This window comes from Somniosus microcephalus, chromosome 22 (assembly GCF_052327205.1).
Source record: "Somniosus microcephalus isolate GS21.2 chromosome 22, FLI_Smic_1.0, whole genome shotgun sequence".
Lineage (NCBI taxonomy): Eukaryota > Metazoa > Chordata > Chondrichthyes > Squaliformes > Somniosidae > Somniosus > Somniosus microcephalus.
The window spans coordinates 57,339,178-57,356,431 of NC_141008.1; the positions used below are offsets into that span (position 1 = coordinate 57,339,178).

The 17,254-nt window shown below is 43.8% G+C and overlaps 1 protein-coding gene across 5 annotated transcripts; it reads right to left on the reverse strand.

The window, feature by feature from the left end:
* Window positions 1-2,636: 2,636 nt before the first annotated feature.
* lyrm9 (LYR motif containing 9) lies at window positions 2,637-16,373 on the reverse strand. 5 transcript variants are annotated; one of them, XM_085964829.1, is made up of 4 exons: window positions 16,283-16,373; window positions 12,822-12,988; window positions 8,715-8,807; window positions 2,637-3,878 (listed from the first exon to the last, which is right to left on the reverse strand). In XM_085964829.1, the coding sequence occupies exons 2-4, from the start codon at window positions 12,954-12,956 to the stop codon at window positions 3,852-3,854; spliced, it is 255 nt and encodes an 84-aa protein (XP_085820955.1). In that variant the 5' UTR covers window positions 12,957-12,988; window positions 16,283-16,373; the 3' UTR covers window positions 2,637-3,851. The 5 variants fall into 5 exon arrangements, with proteins under 5 accessions (XP_085820955.1, XP_085820954.1, XP_085820956.1 ...); XM_085964828.1 differs by having other exon boundaries at window positions 16,247-16,329; XM_085964830.1 differs by lacking the exon at window positions 16,283-16,373 and adding an exon at window positions 15,916-16,236.
* Between the last annotated feature and the right edge of the window lie 881 nt (window positions 16,374-17,254).

A 17,254-nucleotide genomic window follows, 5' to 3' on the forward strand; every position in this document is an offset into this window, starting at 1 on the left:
CCCGTTCGCCCATCACCCCTGTGCTCGCTTACCTACATTGGCTCTCGGTTAAGCAACGCCTCGATTTCAATATTCTCATCCTTGTTTTCAAATTCCTCCATGGCCTCGCCCCTCCCCATCTCTGTAATCTCCATCACTCCATCAGCCACCACCCCCCCCAAAACCCCCGAGATATCTGCGCTCCACTAATTCTGCCAACTTGAGCATCCCTGATTATAATCGCTCAACCTTTGGTGGCCGTGCCTTCTGTTGCCTAGGTCCTAAGCTCTGGAATTCCCTGCCTAAACCTCTCTGCCTCGCTACCTCTCTTTCCTCCTTCAAGACGCTCCTTAAAACCGACCTCTTTGACCAAGCTTTTGGTCACCTGCCCTAATTTATCCTTAAGTGGCTCGGTGTCAAATTTTTTGTCTTCTAATACTCCTGTGAAGCGCCTTGGGACGTTTTACTATGTTAAAGGTGCTATATAAATACAAGTTGTTGTTGTTAAGGGGCTTTGGTAAAGAGATGTGGCCTCTGACGCTGACTCCCAATCAAATGCCGAGGAACAAATCGGAGCTCTCTCCATGCAACCATTTCCCCACTACGTCATCATCAGTCTGCCCCACAACTTGATGCTGGCTGTCGCATGACAGTTCCAATTTGGTAACTTGGCCACATCTGTAATTTAATCTAACCATATATTGTTCCGTGCAATATTAAAAACATACTTTTTGGAAAGGCAACTTTTTAATTTGTGAGCATATACTGGTATTTGCCTATAGATTACTGATAGGCATGCATTCTTCATTATCAACTTGCATTCTTCATTATCAACTGCTGTATCAATTACCTCAGCCTGATGCAATGCTAACAGACCATAAAAATGCAAACAAAAGCCTAAGTTTTAAAAAGGAGGCTGCTCAGGACAAACAGGTGTACACAGGCACTTTAGCGGTTTTAACCGTGTATGTACACTGGGCAGCCACAAAGCTCATTTATGCACCTCAGTTCTTAGGTTAGTCCTTCCCCTCCCAAAAACTAAACACAGCTCTTCCTCGCAGTTAGTCATGAAAACATTTTTTCCAATATGCGACTAACTGCAGACCGAGGCCTGGGACAGATTAAACTACTCAACTATACCTCATATACTTGGACCACCACCCAATCCTCTACTCCACCGTAAAAACACACGCTACAAAAATCCGGGGATTAGAAGGGAATTCCAGTATTTTTTTTCCACCTTGAATAATTTATCTTGGGACTTTCAGCAACATTGCAATGGTATGCTGCGTCACTGTGTTACTGTGATATGAATGGACAATGCCACATAAAAAATAACATGAGCACTTTAAAAAAGCAAATGGCTTTTATTTGGGTAGCAGTTTGAGTCAGCTTCACATTACATTACATCTTGTGACATTTGGCACAGTCTGATCTGGTACAGGATAAGTATCCATTTTAATATTTATTTTGGAACTGTGCAAGGATTTTTTTTAAATACAGATTCTAACTGGTGCTTTGTCAGCCAATAGTTTTGGAACATCAAAACAAATACTTAAATGGAATGAGCAACCATCGGGATAGCAAAAAACTCTTGGCAAAATGCTCCATATAAATGAGCCAACTCCGTACAGAAAGGAAGGCTTGGATTTATGTAGCGCCTTTCACATCCTCAGGACATCCCAAAACATCTCACAGCCAATGGATGACTTTCTGAAGTGTAGCCACTGTTCTTTTGTAGACAAGCACAGCAGCTAATTTGCACACAGCAAGGTCCATCAAACAACAATGAGATGAATGACCAGTTAATGATTTTGGCAGTGTTGCTCGAGTGCAGAATACTGGTAGAGCTACTCGATTGAAAAAAATGCAATGGGATCTTTTATGTACACTTGGACAGCACCTCAGTTTAACAGGTCATCCAAACAATAACACCTCAGACAGACAAATGCGGCACTCCCTCAATACTGCACTGAAGTGTCAGCCTAGATTATGTGCCCAAGTCCTGAAGTGGGACTTGAACTCTCAGCCTTTCAATCTTGGAGCCGAGCGTGCTACCAACTCAGCCAAGGTGACACTATAATCAACAAGCCAGAAATATTCAAATTTTACTCACCTTTTCTGACTAACACAGGTGTCAGTTTTCTGACTGAAAATTATAAACTCACTACAGGGCCAGAGTGATCTCCTAGACTAGTTCTGACGCCTAGATGGGTGGGAGAATAATTTCCCAGATTTTTTTCCCCCAAATTGGCCTGGATTTTTTTGCCTCTCCCAGGAGATCAAATGGTTTTGAGTGGGGTGGAGTGTATATATTGTGATACACAAGGTACTGTAATTGTGTGGGACAGGCTCGATGGACCAGAGGGTCGTTATCTGTCGGTCATTGTTCGTATAGCCTTTTCTTCTCACTTCGAGAACCTCCCGCTTCTCCTGAGAGCAGTGACTTGTGTTGTCACAAGATGCCACCGCAGCTGCCTTTCACTATCCCAATAAGGAGTAGGAACCCTACTTGATTTTTCTCCTCCTTTGCTCAGTGTCACTAAGGCCCGTCATAATGTCCTTACGACCACACTGGCTGAACTGCACTGACCAGGGATGATTATAATTCAGCCAAACTGTGTAAAGTCTACCTGATTTAATCCAGAATTAAAAAAAAAAATCCATCATCCATATTTCACAGTTTACAGGAACACAAGCAAAATGATTGAGTATGGAATTACAATATTGCAAAACAGAAACAGGATGACAATCTGTGCTAACATAAAATGCTGGAAAAACTCAGCAGGCCAGGCAACATCCATGGAGAGAGAAACAGAGTCAACAATCTGTGATATTGGCTGAGTTTAATGCATTAAAAAGGATAGTACAGTCTACTGCCTTGGTCCATAATCTAAAATGCTGTAAAATGAAAAACCTTATAATCAAAGAGTATCCCCCACCTCACTGAGGTCCACCTTTGTGCTCATGGAGACTTGTCATTTTGGATCTCTCCTCTGCTCCTGAGCCACTCAAATTAGGAGTTATGGGACAGTCTGCATTCCTTTTAAGTGGGGAGGAGTGGAAGAGACCTCCTGAAATGGTCGGTCTCAAGAAGCATGAAAATACTCTCCAATAGTCAGGATAATTTCTATAAAGTACGGTATCTTGTGGCTTTTAAAAGTGTGCGGTTCCTTGAATGGGGATAGTTAGAAATGGTATATAATGTACCCCCATCTATGAAATCAATGGAACAGAATTTCACAATAACACACTTACGACATAAAATGTCTGTGCTCAGGCTGCCTCTAACCAGTATTTCTAAACCAGTGACAGAAGGTGGCTGTGAAACACCATTAAATGTAAAGGTATCTGGTTTATATTAAACAATTGTGGAACAATTCAGCAGAATACACGTTCCCTTCCATTACAATATATTCGGACTGCCAACAGAAAATTTAAAAAATAAAAATCACTCGCTTGTTCATCAATGTTACAAGGCAGTGAGACCTGAATGTGAATTGCAGTATATAGGGACGTTAATGCTCGTTAGCGGACAGTGGCAAATCCATGGCTTAGAAACAGCGGACGTCCACAAAGGCTCTAATCTAATCTCAGTTGAAAGTTCATAAAACATGGCCTCACCTGACTTCCAAAACAGATTACAACCCAGGAACTCACCGCCATCGTCCATTTCTCCAATTCAAGTTTGCTTCCTACATAAATCCTCTTTAATATATTTGCAATGACTGAGTTCCTACTAATCTTGGACATTCCATGTTAAATAAATGAACATCTGTTTAGTCACTGCTTGCTAGTGACTCTGCATCTTTGGTACCAGCCAAAGTCTTGTACGTCCTTGTTATTTCGCTGGCTTGTACTGTGGGTCTTTGCTACTTCGATTCCTTCAGATTTTTATACTGCAAAATATAAAAGGTTAAATGACGGATTTGAGCCAAACAGATGAACCTCTTCCCCCATTGCATGCAGAATTCCCAGAACGAGGGGCCACACAATCCGCACCTCCTCACCCTCACCCCCCACTCAATTGCTCTTTCTGTTGTGCTCCTGATGTCTCTAGGAAATGCACACAACAGGCGATTCACTCTCACCTGATCTCGTGTCTGTGATGCATCTGACAGCAGGCTTAAGCTCAGGAAACCTGCATGGAGAAACCCGCTCAACACAAATCTCTACGCCTTTTGACAAAAAGTACATGGGAAACATCAGCCCAGATTTTGCGGTCTTTTCTCTTTACAAATGCTGACTGACCTGTGTATTTACAGTATTTTCTGATTTTACTTCTCTATCTCGTGTGGAGCACTGAAGCACTAATAAAGCAACAATAAGCATTCATTTGTAGCTCATGGAACACACAGCTAACCTGTTGGTGGTAAATAGATTATGGAAGCAACATTTATCAACAGGCAAAGTTAATCATCCTTCTTGGGACAAAGTCTACAGCTGCTTCCTATATAGACAGCTCCCAGACATGAAATGCAGCATAAAAGTATCAGAGTTAGTTTGGCTTCTGTCGGCTCCCATAATAGGGGGTGAAATTCCCCTCATTTGCGCCTCTGGTGGGAAGCGCTAAAGGGGCCCAAATGTGTCTCCCCCCCGCGCCAAGGCGATAACCACACCTCCTGCTAAATTTCACGGGAGGTTAGCGGCGGTGCTACCAGGTATCACCCTGATCTTGTGTGCCTGGAGATCATGAGGTGATCTCCGGGCGCAGCGCCCCGGAAGAAAAATTCCCCCTCATGGCCCGCAGCAGCGCCGGGCGATGTTACCGACTACTGCAGGGGTCGCGAACTATGAGGCCAGCCGCCCGCGGGGCACCATTTAAAGGCGCGGTGGGCAGCCGACATGAAAAAAAAATCTCTGATTTAATAAAAAATTCTGAGTACCGGACACAGGCTGAGTGCCGCGATCAGTCAGCCTGCCACCCCGGTGCTCCAGCAGCTGCCAAAAAAAAATGCAGAGCTCGCAGCGCGGGGCCCTTCCGTTTAATTGAAGGAAGAACCCCTGCAACGCAGCAGTGCCATGCGTGGCCACTTGTGGCGCTGCTGAGCACATTGCCCTGGATCAGGCCATTCCCCGCCTCTTGCGTCCCAAGAGACAAGTGGAGCACTTGATTTAGAGCTCCACTTCCCTCTTGGAGCAAAAAATGGGAATTTCTCAACTGTTTGAAGAGGTTAGTGCCTGGTGCTAACTTTTCAAACATTTTTGACGCAGCGCCCCAAATGGTCCTCATGGGGAATTTCTCCCCCAAAGGCTTTTAAAACCCAGGCCTGGCACCACCTAACCATTAATTTCTCTATTTACCTCACCTTCTTTCTTTCTTACTGAGATCTTGGCATGTGCCTGCACTATATGCCTTGGTCATTCACCTAGGTTGCTCAAAGAAAAAACACCAAATTAGTACGTTTAACTGCTATGAAACTAGCAGAGAAAGGATTGTTTGTGATGTAGATATGAGATTGAAGAGGTTCCTGTGTAGAAAGACATCAAGAATGATGTATACAACAACAACAACTTGCATTTATATAGTGCCTGTAACGTCGTCAAACGTCCCAAGGCGCTTAACATGAGCATTATCAATAAATATTTGACACCGAGCCACAGAAGGAGATATTAGGGCAACTTGGTCAACGAGGTAGGTTTTAAGTAGCATCTTAAAAGGAGGATAGAGAGGCAGAGGGGTTTAGGGAGGGAATTCCAGAGCTTAGGGCCAGCTGAAAGATGCCAGAATTGGAGGAGCGCAGAGATCTTCAAGGCTTGTAGGGCTGGAGGAGGTTACAGAGAAAGGGAGATGCGAGGCTATGGACGGATTTGAAAACAAGGATGAGGATTTTAAAATTGAGATGTTGTCGGATGGGAGCCAGTGTAGGTCAGCAAGGTGAAAGGGACTTGGTGAGAGTGAAGATACGGGCAGCAGAGTTTTGGATGAGCACAAGTTTATATAGGGTGAAAGATGGGAGCCTGGCCATGAGAGCATTGGAATAGTCAAATCTAGAGGTAGCAAAGGCACAAATGAGGGTTTCAGCAGCAGATGAGCTGAGGCAGATTCGGAGTTGGGCAATGTTATGGAGGTGGAAATAGGCAATCTTTGTGATGGAGCAGATATGTGGTCGGAAGCTCATCTCGGGGTCAAACACAACACCAAGGTTACGAACGGTCAGGCTCAGCTTCAGACATTTGCCAGGGAGCCGGATGGAAACGATGGTCAGGAAACGGAGTTTGTGGCGGAGACCAAAGCCAATGGCTTCGGTCTTACCAATATTTAGTTGGGAGGAAATTTCTGCCCATCCAGTACTGGATGTGGGACAAGCAGTGTGACAAATCCGAGACAGTGGAGGGGTCAAGAGAGGTGGTGGTGAGATAGAGCTGAGTGTTGTCAGCGTACATGTGGAACCTGATGATGTGTTTTCAGATGATGTTGCAGAGGGGCAGCAATTATGAGAAATAGAAGGGGGCCAAGCATAGATCCTTGGGGAGTCTAGAGGTAATGGTGAGAGAGTGGGAACAGAAGCCATTGCAGGTGATTTTCTGGCAACAATTCGATAGTTAAGAATGGAACCAGGCTAAGGGCAGTTCCACCCAGCTGGAAGACACAGGAGAGGCATTGGAACAGGATGGTGGAATACATGGTGGAACTGAGACAGGGAGTTACTCAACTGATATTTTGTACTAATTTGGTATACAAATTATATTACTGTGGAATCTACATTTAAACAATAAAGAAGTCTGACCTCAAGAGGACTAAGGTAGGTGGAGATATTTCACCTACCTTAGAAATTAAGCAGATACCGCACTGCGATACTATTTAGTTTATTTAAACAATCTGGAAAATGTGAGTCACGAAAAAAGGATCTATTTGCATAGGTGAACTTCACTGTACTATTTAACTTCAAACTGCATAAAAAGTTATTTGCGGGAACTGCCTTTTTTTTAAAAAATAGTTTACAAATTAGAACATGCAGTCTTTTCAAAATTGTGATGCTTTTAGGTACAGTGCTTCAAAGAAATGTAATGGACGCTGTTTGTAAAATGGGCAGAGAGATAAAAAGCTCGGTTAGTGAAAATTCTGCCTGATAATCAAAGAACAATGGATTTAAATGAAAATAGGTTGATGACAGGACCACTGCAGATTATATAGAACACAACGCTGCAAAGTTGGATGATGGAACTATTCAAGCTCAAATTGCATTTCAGCTCCTAGTTATTGATGAGGGTTCCAAAATCCCAGCAAACACCCCCCCCCAACCTTTTTAGTAAAAAGCTCCTTCACTCTCTTGTATTTACATTCCTCCTCCCCCCCCACCCCCCCCCCACCACAAGGAAGTCCCCAGCATCCTTTTTAAAAATGTATTCCTGGGATATGGGCGTCGCCGGCAAGGCCAGCATTTATTGCCCATCCCTAATCCACTAGAAATTTGGATCTAGAACAGTGCAGTAGACCTCCAGCAAAAAATATTACATCCAAGCTCAAAGAAAAGCCCCTCTTTTCCAAATCATATGATGCAGTGGATTGTTTGAGACCCACTTTCCTTTGTTTGAGACCCACTTTCCTTCTAACCTGTAAGGTGATTTTCCTTCCTTCTTTAGTTCAATAATTATAACTAAGATTCCTTCCCAGCCAAGCAACCTGCCTAATTCTTCCCACCCACCTCAAGCTTTCTCCACAACTCAATGCATCACCGAGTCTCCAACCTGCTCCACCTCCCAATTAAGTCTCCTCCTTTCCCCTGCCCGGCCAGCGAATGCATTTCTGGGTCTTGTAAATCGCAGACAAGACTATAGTTTGTTCAAATTAGTTAAACTGAAGGAACATGGACCTTGATGTTAAGCCCTAACGAAGCCAAATCAGTTAGGACGCCAAGACAACCATGCTAAAGGGAAGACTGGTGATCGCTCAGCATTGCTCTCCACAATCTCAATGCATCAGTGTGCCCACCCAGCACAACACAAACTATTTGTAGGTATTGCCTTAAGCTGTTAAATTGCAATGTCCTTAGGTGCAGTATTTAGAATAGTAAAGTGTCTTTGGAATGGAGGTCAGTTGATAAAATATGTTTTACTATGCAATGTGTCAGAGTTAACAGACTTAATAATCTTGATTCACAGAACCGCATAGTGGCTAGAACGTTCAATTATATCTTGACAGTTATCATAACAAAATTTAATGATAAATGTTGACAGAAAAGTGTGACAACAGGATGTACGTACCCTACGAGATTTTAAATCATTTATTTATAGATATAATTCAGGATATGTTTGTAAAATGGGAAGAATGCACCAATGGGAAAGAGGTGCATATTTTCCCCACTTTTAACTTCCAGTCTCAGAACCCATGAGTTTAGCTCTTTGACATATTATTTTTATTCATTCATGGGATGTGGGCGTCGCTGGCAGGGCCAGCATTTATTGCCCATCCCTAATTGCCCTTGAAAAGGTGGTGGTGAGCCACCTTCTTGAACCGCTGCAGTCCGTGTGGTGATGGTACTCCCACAGTGCTGTTAGGGAGGGAGTTCCAGGATTTTGACACAGCGACGATGAAGGAACAGCCGATATATTTCCAGGTCAGGATGATGTGTGACTTGGAGGTGGTCCCATGCACCTGCTGCCCTTGTCCCTGTAGCATGTCTTTGATGGAGGGAGTATTGGCACTTGTTCTTGATGGCACACTATCAATAAAAGAACACCATAACATGCCACCTGGAACCCCTATGGCAAAAGAAGTTAAGCACACTTACTTTAGACAGGACCCAGTCAGCATCTTCAATTGCCCTTTTGATAATCTGTTGAATTCGCTCTGGATTATCTTCATCTGCATGAACCTTAAAGTTCTGTCAGGTGTAAAACTGGTGAATTTATTCTTCATTAAGTTCATTCGCTAATACAATTTTTTTTTAATGTAGCGGGAGTAACCAACACAACATAATTCTGATACTAGTGACACCAACCCATCCTTTCTGGAGTTGACTATTCATTTCCTGAGCTGTAAAGACTTTCAATAACTTTCAAAAGTACCCATGTGATCTGTGCTGGACAAAACCTATTTTCTGTAAATGTTTAATGCTTAAAAAGAATTGAGGGAATTATCAAGATTAATGAATGTTTCTAAATAAATTAAATGATTACAATTATCATATAACATGAAGCTTTTCTTACCAGTTCAGGGTGAATTCTGATTCACCAACCCCCCCCCCCCCAGTTCAGGGTGAATTCTGATTCACCACCCCCGCCCCCACCACCTCAGGTTTAAATGAGAGAGAAGAAAGCCAAAAGTTTACACCTAATTTCTCCCTCCCCCTTTTCTGAAGGCTAACAGCTCATGTTAGGGTACAGTTCCATGGGTACTAGCCCTCCTGTAGTTTGTCAAAGTAGCCATTCTTCATATATCAACCTAAATAATGAGTGGCAGCTGGCTATTCAATCATGGGAGGGTGCAGAGGTGATTCCAATCCCTAGCCTCATGCATGCATTACCTTGGGGAGGAAGCAGAGTAACTGCTAAACAGCAGACAACCTGGGTGATTTTTCCCTCATCAGCTTAGGAATGTTGAGTAATTACACTTGTTTTTCAGGTGTTTACTTTGCTTCTGACTTTACACAAGGAAGAAAACGTCTGGCCTGGAGCTTTCCCCGTCATCTCTATTTAAAGATCAATGCGCTATTCATTTCTATATGGTGTGACTGGTTTCACCACTTTCCTCCTCTCGAACAATGAATTTGATAGCCTATCCGTGATGTGTGTTAAAGGGCAAAAGCAAATTTGAAGGTTGGTCAAAACTAGGATTTCAACTCAAACCTCTGGGTTGGGAGGCTATCGGCATTACCAAAATTGTAAAGCAGCCTCACCCAAATATAATTTAATTTTGAGTATAAATAATCCTAGCAGGCTTAAACTATTAATTGTAAGTTAAACACTAAATTATCTTGTTGCACAACAAAAATCCAACATACTATGATGATGTTACTGCTATAATTAGAACGATTACTGGACGTAGTCATCACCTGTTTCACAACCTACCTTAGATGCTGTACGAATACAGTGAAGCCTGTTTACGTGAATAGCTCCATTTGCCAACAAATTTGTTCAGTTATTCTGTCTATTCACTTAATTCTGTGGTGTCCAAATGTGGGCCATGTACAGGTTGCCAACCCTGGCAATCTGGTCTACCAAGGTTAAGCAGCTCAGTTCTGTACTTATTTTCTGATTTGCCCTGTTTGAATTTCAGGGTCTTGGGGGTTTGGGAAGGGCTATTCTTAGCAGTGTTGCCCCATTGGTGATTAAGTCCTAAATCAGAATATCAAGTACCCACAGCTTAAGATATACAGAAATTAATGGGAACATTGATTTAATCTTTACGTGTGGGCAGTGAGGCTCCATAATGCGAACTGAAACTCAGACACTCCTGATGAGTGTTTTCCAATTTCCCCATTATTGTAATAATGTTCTATTGGTGCTCTCAACCTGCTGCTGCTTCTTGCCCAACTTTCACAAGCTGCTGAAGCTTTCCAGCGAGCATCTGGCTCCACCCTCCATACCTGCTACTGCCTTCAGTCAGAGATGCCCTCTGAACCACGTGCTAGCGTAGCATCTGCATGAACAGTTGAAATTAAATTTGAACAGCAGTGTGACTCAGCGCACTGTTCTGGTTTAATCTCAGCTGTTCAGTCTGTCATGATGTTTTCACTGGTGGGGGTCAATAGGACATGTTGAGCAGGATGCAGCAGCAGATGCTAGTAAGATTTACTTAAACAAGATTTGCCTATTTTAATTGGACCAGTAAAGGTGGCCCTGGGTTTCCCCGGTGTCATTGCACAAAATTCAGTACGGCAAGTGTCCCCTTTAAGAGGGCACAACTAAAAGTAATCTAACTGGGGTCCAATCAAACTGAAAGAAGCTTGATGTGAAGAAGATCGGTACTATGTTGTTTGTAATAGATTACATAATGGACATCCTGCGGTTATCACAGGACACGGAAGGCCTCGAGTGTAATGGTGGACACCACATGTTCCTTCTCCAGGGCCACGTGGACAGAAACGTGGAACAGGAACGTAAATTTAAATGATCTGTAAAAATGCAAGCCATAGGCAAATGATCGGTGCATAAAAATGTCATTTGTGAGAGGGCTATTCATTTATCAGGCATTTGGTTAATATATAATAAACACCCATTCTTCAGGGCACTATGCTGTCATGCCCCACTCATTTTTAATGAGCATTTTCAGGTGTGTGCAAGAATTGCCCATTGATGCAATTAATTTCTTTCCTTCCTCAAGCGGCAAGTCCTAGTTGAGATTAGAAGTTTACTTGTGTGGTGTATTTATGAACTAATGCGCGCACCACTAGGCTACCAACATTACAAACTTTACCTAGCTGGTGTTATATTTTCCCCATGGTCAACAGATCGAGTCTGAGGCCATTTTGAATTATTGTCCCTATTAAAATCTCTGGAGTAATTCTGGGACGTATAGGACTCACGCCTATCAATTAGAGACATCGTGGGCCGCCTCGAGGTAAAAGATTTGACATTACCAACAAGTCATATTTTTATTATAGAGTTTTGAATAAATAACGTTGAATACCCAGGGAATGAAAGGGTACAAGAGGCGAAGGTAGAATAATTAGATAGGATAACCCAGTGATGAGAAGTGGGATCAAAAAGTTGGTGGGACTCAAAAGTGGAAGAGGTACATGGTCCTGATGGCATGTATCCTAGAGTGTGGAGGGAAGTCAGAAGGGAAATAGCAGAGCCACTGACCACACTCTTTCCAACATCCCTAAATACAAAAGGTACGTCAGAAGACTGGAGGGTTACCAATAAAACTCTGTTCAAAAGAGGGAGAAATGGACAAACCAGGTAAATATAGATCAATCCACCTAACAACAGTACTGGGTAAGCTTCCAGAGGCCATTACTACGCACTTTGAAAAACATAGGATAATTAAGGACAGTCGGCAGAGTTCTTCAAGGAATGTATTGATAAAGGAAATAGTGAATGTTATGTAATAAAAACAGATTCTGACGAAAGGTCATCGACCTGAAACGTTAACTTGGTTTCTCTCTCCACAGATGCTGCCTGACCCGCTGAGTATTCCCAGCATTGTCTGTTTTTATTTCAGATTTCCAGCATCTGCAGTATTTTGCTTTTGAAGGTTATGTATATAGATTTCCAAAAAGTAATGATAATAAGGTAATGCATTGGAGTTGAACAGTATTAAAGGGAATGTGACAGCATGGATTTAGTGCCCATCCAGAGTTGCCCATTCTCAAGGGCAATTAGGAATGGGCAATAAATGCTGGCCTTGCCAGCAACGCCCACATCCCATAAACAAATAAAAAATGGATAGGAAGTTGAGTAAAGGGCAGAAAACAGTAGTTATTAGAGTATTTTATTTTGGATTGGAATCATGTAAACAATGATGTCCCCCTTGGGATCAGTGAAAGAAAAACTAGGAAATGAGCACTTAGAGAAAGTTGAGCTGATTAGAGAGATTTGTAATGGGCAGGTCATAGCTAACGAACCTAATTGAATTTTTTAAGTAACTAAAGTAGTAGACAGGGGACTGTCTATGGATGTAGTTTGCATGGACTTCCAGAAGGCATTCGATAAGGTTCCACGCAAGAGACGTTAGCTAAAATTAAAGCTCACGGAATTGAAGGCAAATTATTGACCTGGTTAGGTGGTAGAAAGCAGAGAGTAAGGATAATGAGTATGTATTCGAATTGGAAGGAAGCGACTAGTGGTGTCCAACACGGATCTGTGCTGGAGCCTCAACTATTCACTCTATTTCTTAATGACTTGGATAACACAACTGAGAGCCAAAGCTGGAATTTCAACATTGTACAAACCTGTCTTATTGCATGCTTGTAATGCCGCTGTATGTTTTCTGCAGGAAGTTGCTTACAGCATCGAAAGAGGTACCGATATAACTGGAGAGGTGTCTGTACTAGTTCTGCACCTGGCAACGGGGGCATTTTACACATATGTCACTTCCTTGATCAGTCAATGCTCCAACCTGAAATGCACAAGTTGATGTGCATGTTAACTTACTAGATCCAACTAGGAAGTGGAAGACACTCGGCTGATACCTCACCATCTACAGCACTCCTAATCAGATCATAAAGTTTCCATATTGTGGAGCTTGTACAAGTCTATTTTTATGTATTTTCTCAAAGAAGCTGCGTCATTATGTTCAGGGCCTTTTGCCAAATGACTCAATTCCTGCATCACCCAGCTCAAACATTCTGCCTATATAGTTTTGCAATGTCTGTATTCCCCAACCTCTAAAATTCAGCTTAGTTTGCGCAATTATTTTAATGGTCTCTCTTAACTGAATGTAGTGATGCACTGAAATCACGTATCAAATGACCATCGTGTACTTCCATTTTCACAAATGCCATTTTTGTACTTTTCAGAAAATAGGGAAATGACAAATACCCGAAATGTATTAAAGCTTCAAACCCTGAAATTGAATGTTAGAACTTCAATTAAACAAAATTCTGCTAAATTTTAAATTGAAATTTGATGTAATAATTCAAATTAGAAACATTATACTAATTGTGAACACTCACACAAAGTTAGTGATTGCAAAGAAACAGACCAACTAAGGCGGTAACAGAAAATGTTAGAAATACAGCATCTGTAAATAGAAAAGACAACTTAACATTTCAGGGATATACTGAAGGGTATAGGCCCAAAACATTAACCAAACTTTTCTCTTTACATGGACAAAGGAGCTAAATTCCAGAGGTGAGGCGAGAGTGACTGCCCTAGACATCAAGGCAGCATTTGACCGAGTGTGGCATCAAGGAGCCCTAGTAAAACTGAAGTCAATGGGAATCATGGGGGAAACTCCCCACTGGCTGGAGTCATACCTGGCACAAAGAAAGATGGTTGTAGTGGTTGTAGGTCAATCGTCACATCCCCAGGACATCGCTGCAGGAGTTCCTCAGGGCAGTGTCCTGGGCCCAACCATCTTCAGCTGCTTCATCAATGACCTTCCCTCCAACATAAGGTCAGAAATGGGGGTGTTCACAGCGTTCAGCGCCATTCACAACTCTTCAGATAATGAAGCAGTCAATGCCCGCATGCAACAAGACCTGGACGACGTTGAGGCTTGGGCTGATAAGTGGCAGGTAACAATCACGCCACAGAAGTACCAAGCAATGACTATCTCCAACAAGCGAGAGCCTAACCACCGCCCCTTGAGATTCAACGGCATTACCATCGCCGAATCCCCCACTATCAACATCCTTTGGGGGGGGGGGGGGGGGGGGGGGGGTCGTCACCATTGACCAGAAACTTAACTGGACCAGCCACATAAATACTGTGGCAACAAGAGCAGGTCAGAGGCTAGGCATTCTGCAGCAAGTGTCTCACCTCCCGACTCCCCAAAGCCTTTCCACCATCTACAAGGCACAAGTAAGGAGTGTGATGGAAACTGAGGCACCGTCTGCTCTCTCAGGTGGACATAAAAGATCCGATGGCACAACTTCAAAGAACAGCAGGGGAAGTTAGCCCCGGTGTATCTGGACTTTCAGAAGGCTTTCGATAAGGTCCCGCATAAGAGATAGGCATGCAAAGTTAAAGCACGTGGGATTGGGGGTAAGGTACTGACTTGGATAGAGAACTGGTTGGCAGACAGGAAGCAAAGAGTTGGAATAAACGGGTCTTTTTCCGAGTGGCAGGCAGTGACTAGTGGGGTACCGCCGGGATCGGTACTAGGACCCCAGCTATTCACAATATATAGTAATGATCTAGACAAGGGAACTAGATGTAACATCTCCAAGTTTGCAGATGACACAAAGCTGGGTGGGCGTGTGTGCTGCGAGGAGGATTCAGAGAAACGCCAGTATGATTTGGACAGGTCGGGTGATTGGGCAGATGCATGGCAGATGCAGTATAATGTGGATAAATGCGAGGTTATCCATTTTGGTGGCAAAAACAGGAAGGCAGATTAATATCTGAACGGCAATAGATTGGGAGAAGAGGAAGTGCAACGGGACCTGGGTGTCCTTGTGCACCAGTCGCTGAAGGTAAGCATGCAGGTGCAGCAGGCGGTTAAGAAGGCAAATGGTATGTTGGCCTTCATAGCGAGAGGATTCGAGTACAGGAGCAAGGATGTCTTGCTGCAGTTGTACAGGGCCGTGGTGAGACCACACCTTGAGTATTGTGTGCAGTTTTGGTCGCCTTATCTGAGGAAGGATGTTCTTGCCATGGAGGGAGCGCAGCGAAGATTCACCAGACTGATACCTGGGATGGCAGGAATGACATATGAAGAGAGATTGGGTCGATTAGGCTTATATTCGCTAGAGTTTAGAAGAATGAGACGGGATCTCATTGAAACTTATAAAATTCTAACAGGACTAGACAGACTAGATGCAGGAAGGCTGTTCCCGATGGTGGGGGGAGTCCAGAACCAGGGGTCAGTCTAGGGATAAGGGGTAAGCCATTTAGGACTGAGATGAGGAGGAATTTCTTCACCCAGAGAGTGGTGAACCTGTGGAATTCTCTACCACAGAAGGCAGTTGAGGCCAACTGATTAAATATATTCAAGAAGGAGTTAGATATATTTCTTAAGGCTAAAGGGATATGGGGAGAAAGCAGGGACAGGGTACTGAATTTGGATGATCAGCCATGATCTCATTAAATGGCGGAACAGGCTCAAGGGGCCGAATGGCCTACTCCTGCTCCTATCTTCTATGTTTCTATGTCCTGGCCAATGTTTATCCCTCAATCAACATAACAAAAACAGATGATCTGGTCATTATCACATTGCAGTTTGCAGGAGCTAATTGGCTGCTACATTACAACAGTGACTACACTTCAAAAGTACTTCATTGGCTTTAAAGCACTTTGGGACATCCTGAGGTCGTGAAAGGCGCTATATAAATGCAAGTTTTTTTTAGGCAAATAATAAAATGTACTCATTAAGAGAAGCACCTTAGGAAGGACTCAGTCCACAACGCATTGTTCCATAAGGAAGGCTTCATTACCAGCACCAAGAACCAATCTCCCCGTGACCGGCCCTCGGGTTCCCCCTCACAAAGGGAGCCAAGTCAGAACCTTTCAACCCCGCGATAGAACCCAGGCCCCGGTAACCAAGAGCAACCAGGACAGGCCCCGGTAACCAGCGGCAACCAGGACAGGCCCCGGTAACCAGGACCGGCCGTGGTAACCAAGGGCAACCAGGACCGGCCCCGGCAACCGAGCTCCACACGGGCCGGGCCTGCCGGCACCCACACCCACACCGGCCGAGGCCTTCCGCACCCACCTGCCTACCTCCCCGGCTCCGGCAGCTCCTACCTACCGCGGTGGGGAGACGGAAATAGCAGCCGGCACGTCCAGTGACGTCGATTTAAAGGGCACGCGCACTCGCAGCCTTGGGGACCTGCTGCACCTCTAGCGAATTCTGCTTTTCCTTGATAAAACTACAAGGAGACTACCCCAGTGCCATCAAACAAAATAAAAACAAACAAAAGTGTCCACTTTTTAGAGGGGCAAACTAATAAAGAACTCTGTGCTCCAGAGACTTAAGCACAAAAATCTAGGTTGACGCTCCTGTGCAGTGCTGAGGGAGTGCTGCCCTGTCGGAGGTGCCGTCTTTCGGATTAGACGTTAAACCGAGGCCCCATCTGCTCTCTCAGGTGGACATAAAAGATCCCATGGCACTAGAAGAGCAGGGGAGTTATCCCCGGTGTCCTGGCCAATATTTATCCCTCAATCAAGATCATTAAAAAACAGATTATCTGGTCCTTATCATTTTCCTGTTTGTGGGAGCTTGCGGAGCGCAAATTGGCTGCCGAGTTTCCCACATTACAACAGTGACGACACTTCAAAAGGTACTTCATTGGCTGTAAAGCGCTTTGGGACGTCTGGTGGTCATGAAAGGAGCTATATAAATGCAAGCCTTTTTAAATCGTAAAGCATTATTTAATTTTATACAAAAGAAAGAAGAAAGACTTACATTTATATAGCGCCTTTCACGACCACCGGACGTCTCAAAGCACTTTACAACCAATGAAGTACTATTTGAAGTGGAGTCGCAGCAGCCAATTTGTGCACAGCAAGCTCCCACAAACAGCAATGTGATAATGACCAGATAATCTGTTTTTGTTATGTTGGTTAAGGGATAAATATTGGCCATGACACCAGGGATAACGCCCCTGCTCTTCTTCGAAATAGTGCCATGGGATCTTTAACGTCTCATCCGAAAGACGGCACCTCCGACAGTGCAGCGCTCCCTCAGCACCGCACTGGAGTGTCAGCCTAGCTTTATGTG

Excerpts from the sequence above, each read along its gene's own strand:
- lyrm9 (XM_085964829.1), bottom strand. The coding sequence starts at position 12,956 with ATGTGTAAAATGCCCCCGTTGCCAGGTGCAGAACTAGTACAGACACCT. Across the intron at positions 8,808-12,821 it reads ACAAGCATGCAATAAGACAG|AACTTTAAGGTTCATGCAGA; the intron begins GTTTGTACAATG and ends TACACCTGACAG. Across the intron at positions 3,879-8,714 it reads CTGACTGGGTCCTGTCTAAA|TATAAAAATCTGAAGGAATC; the intron begins GTAAGTGTGCTT and ends TATATTTTGCAG.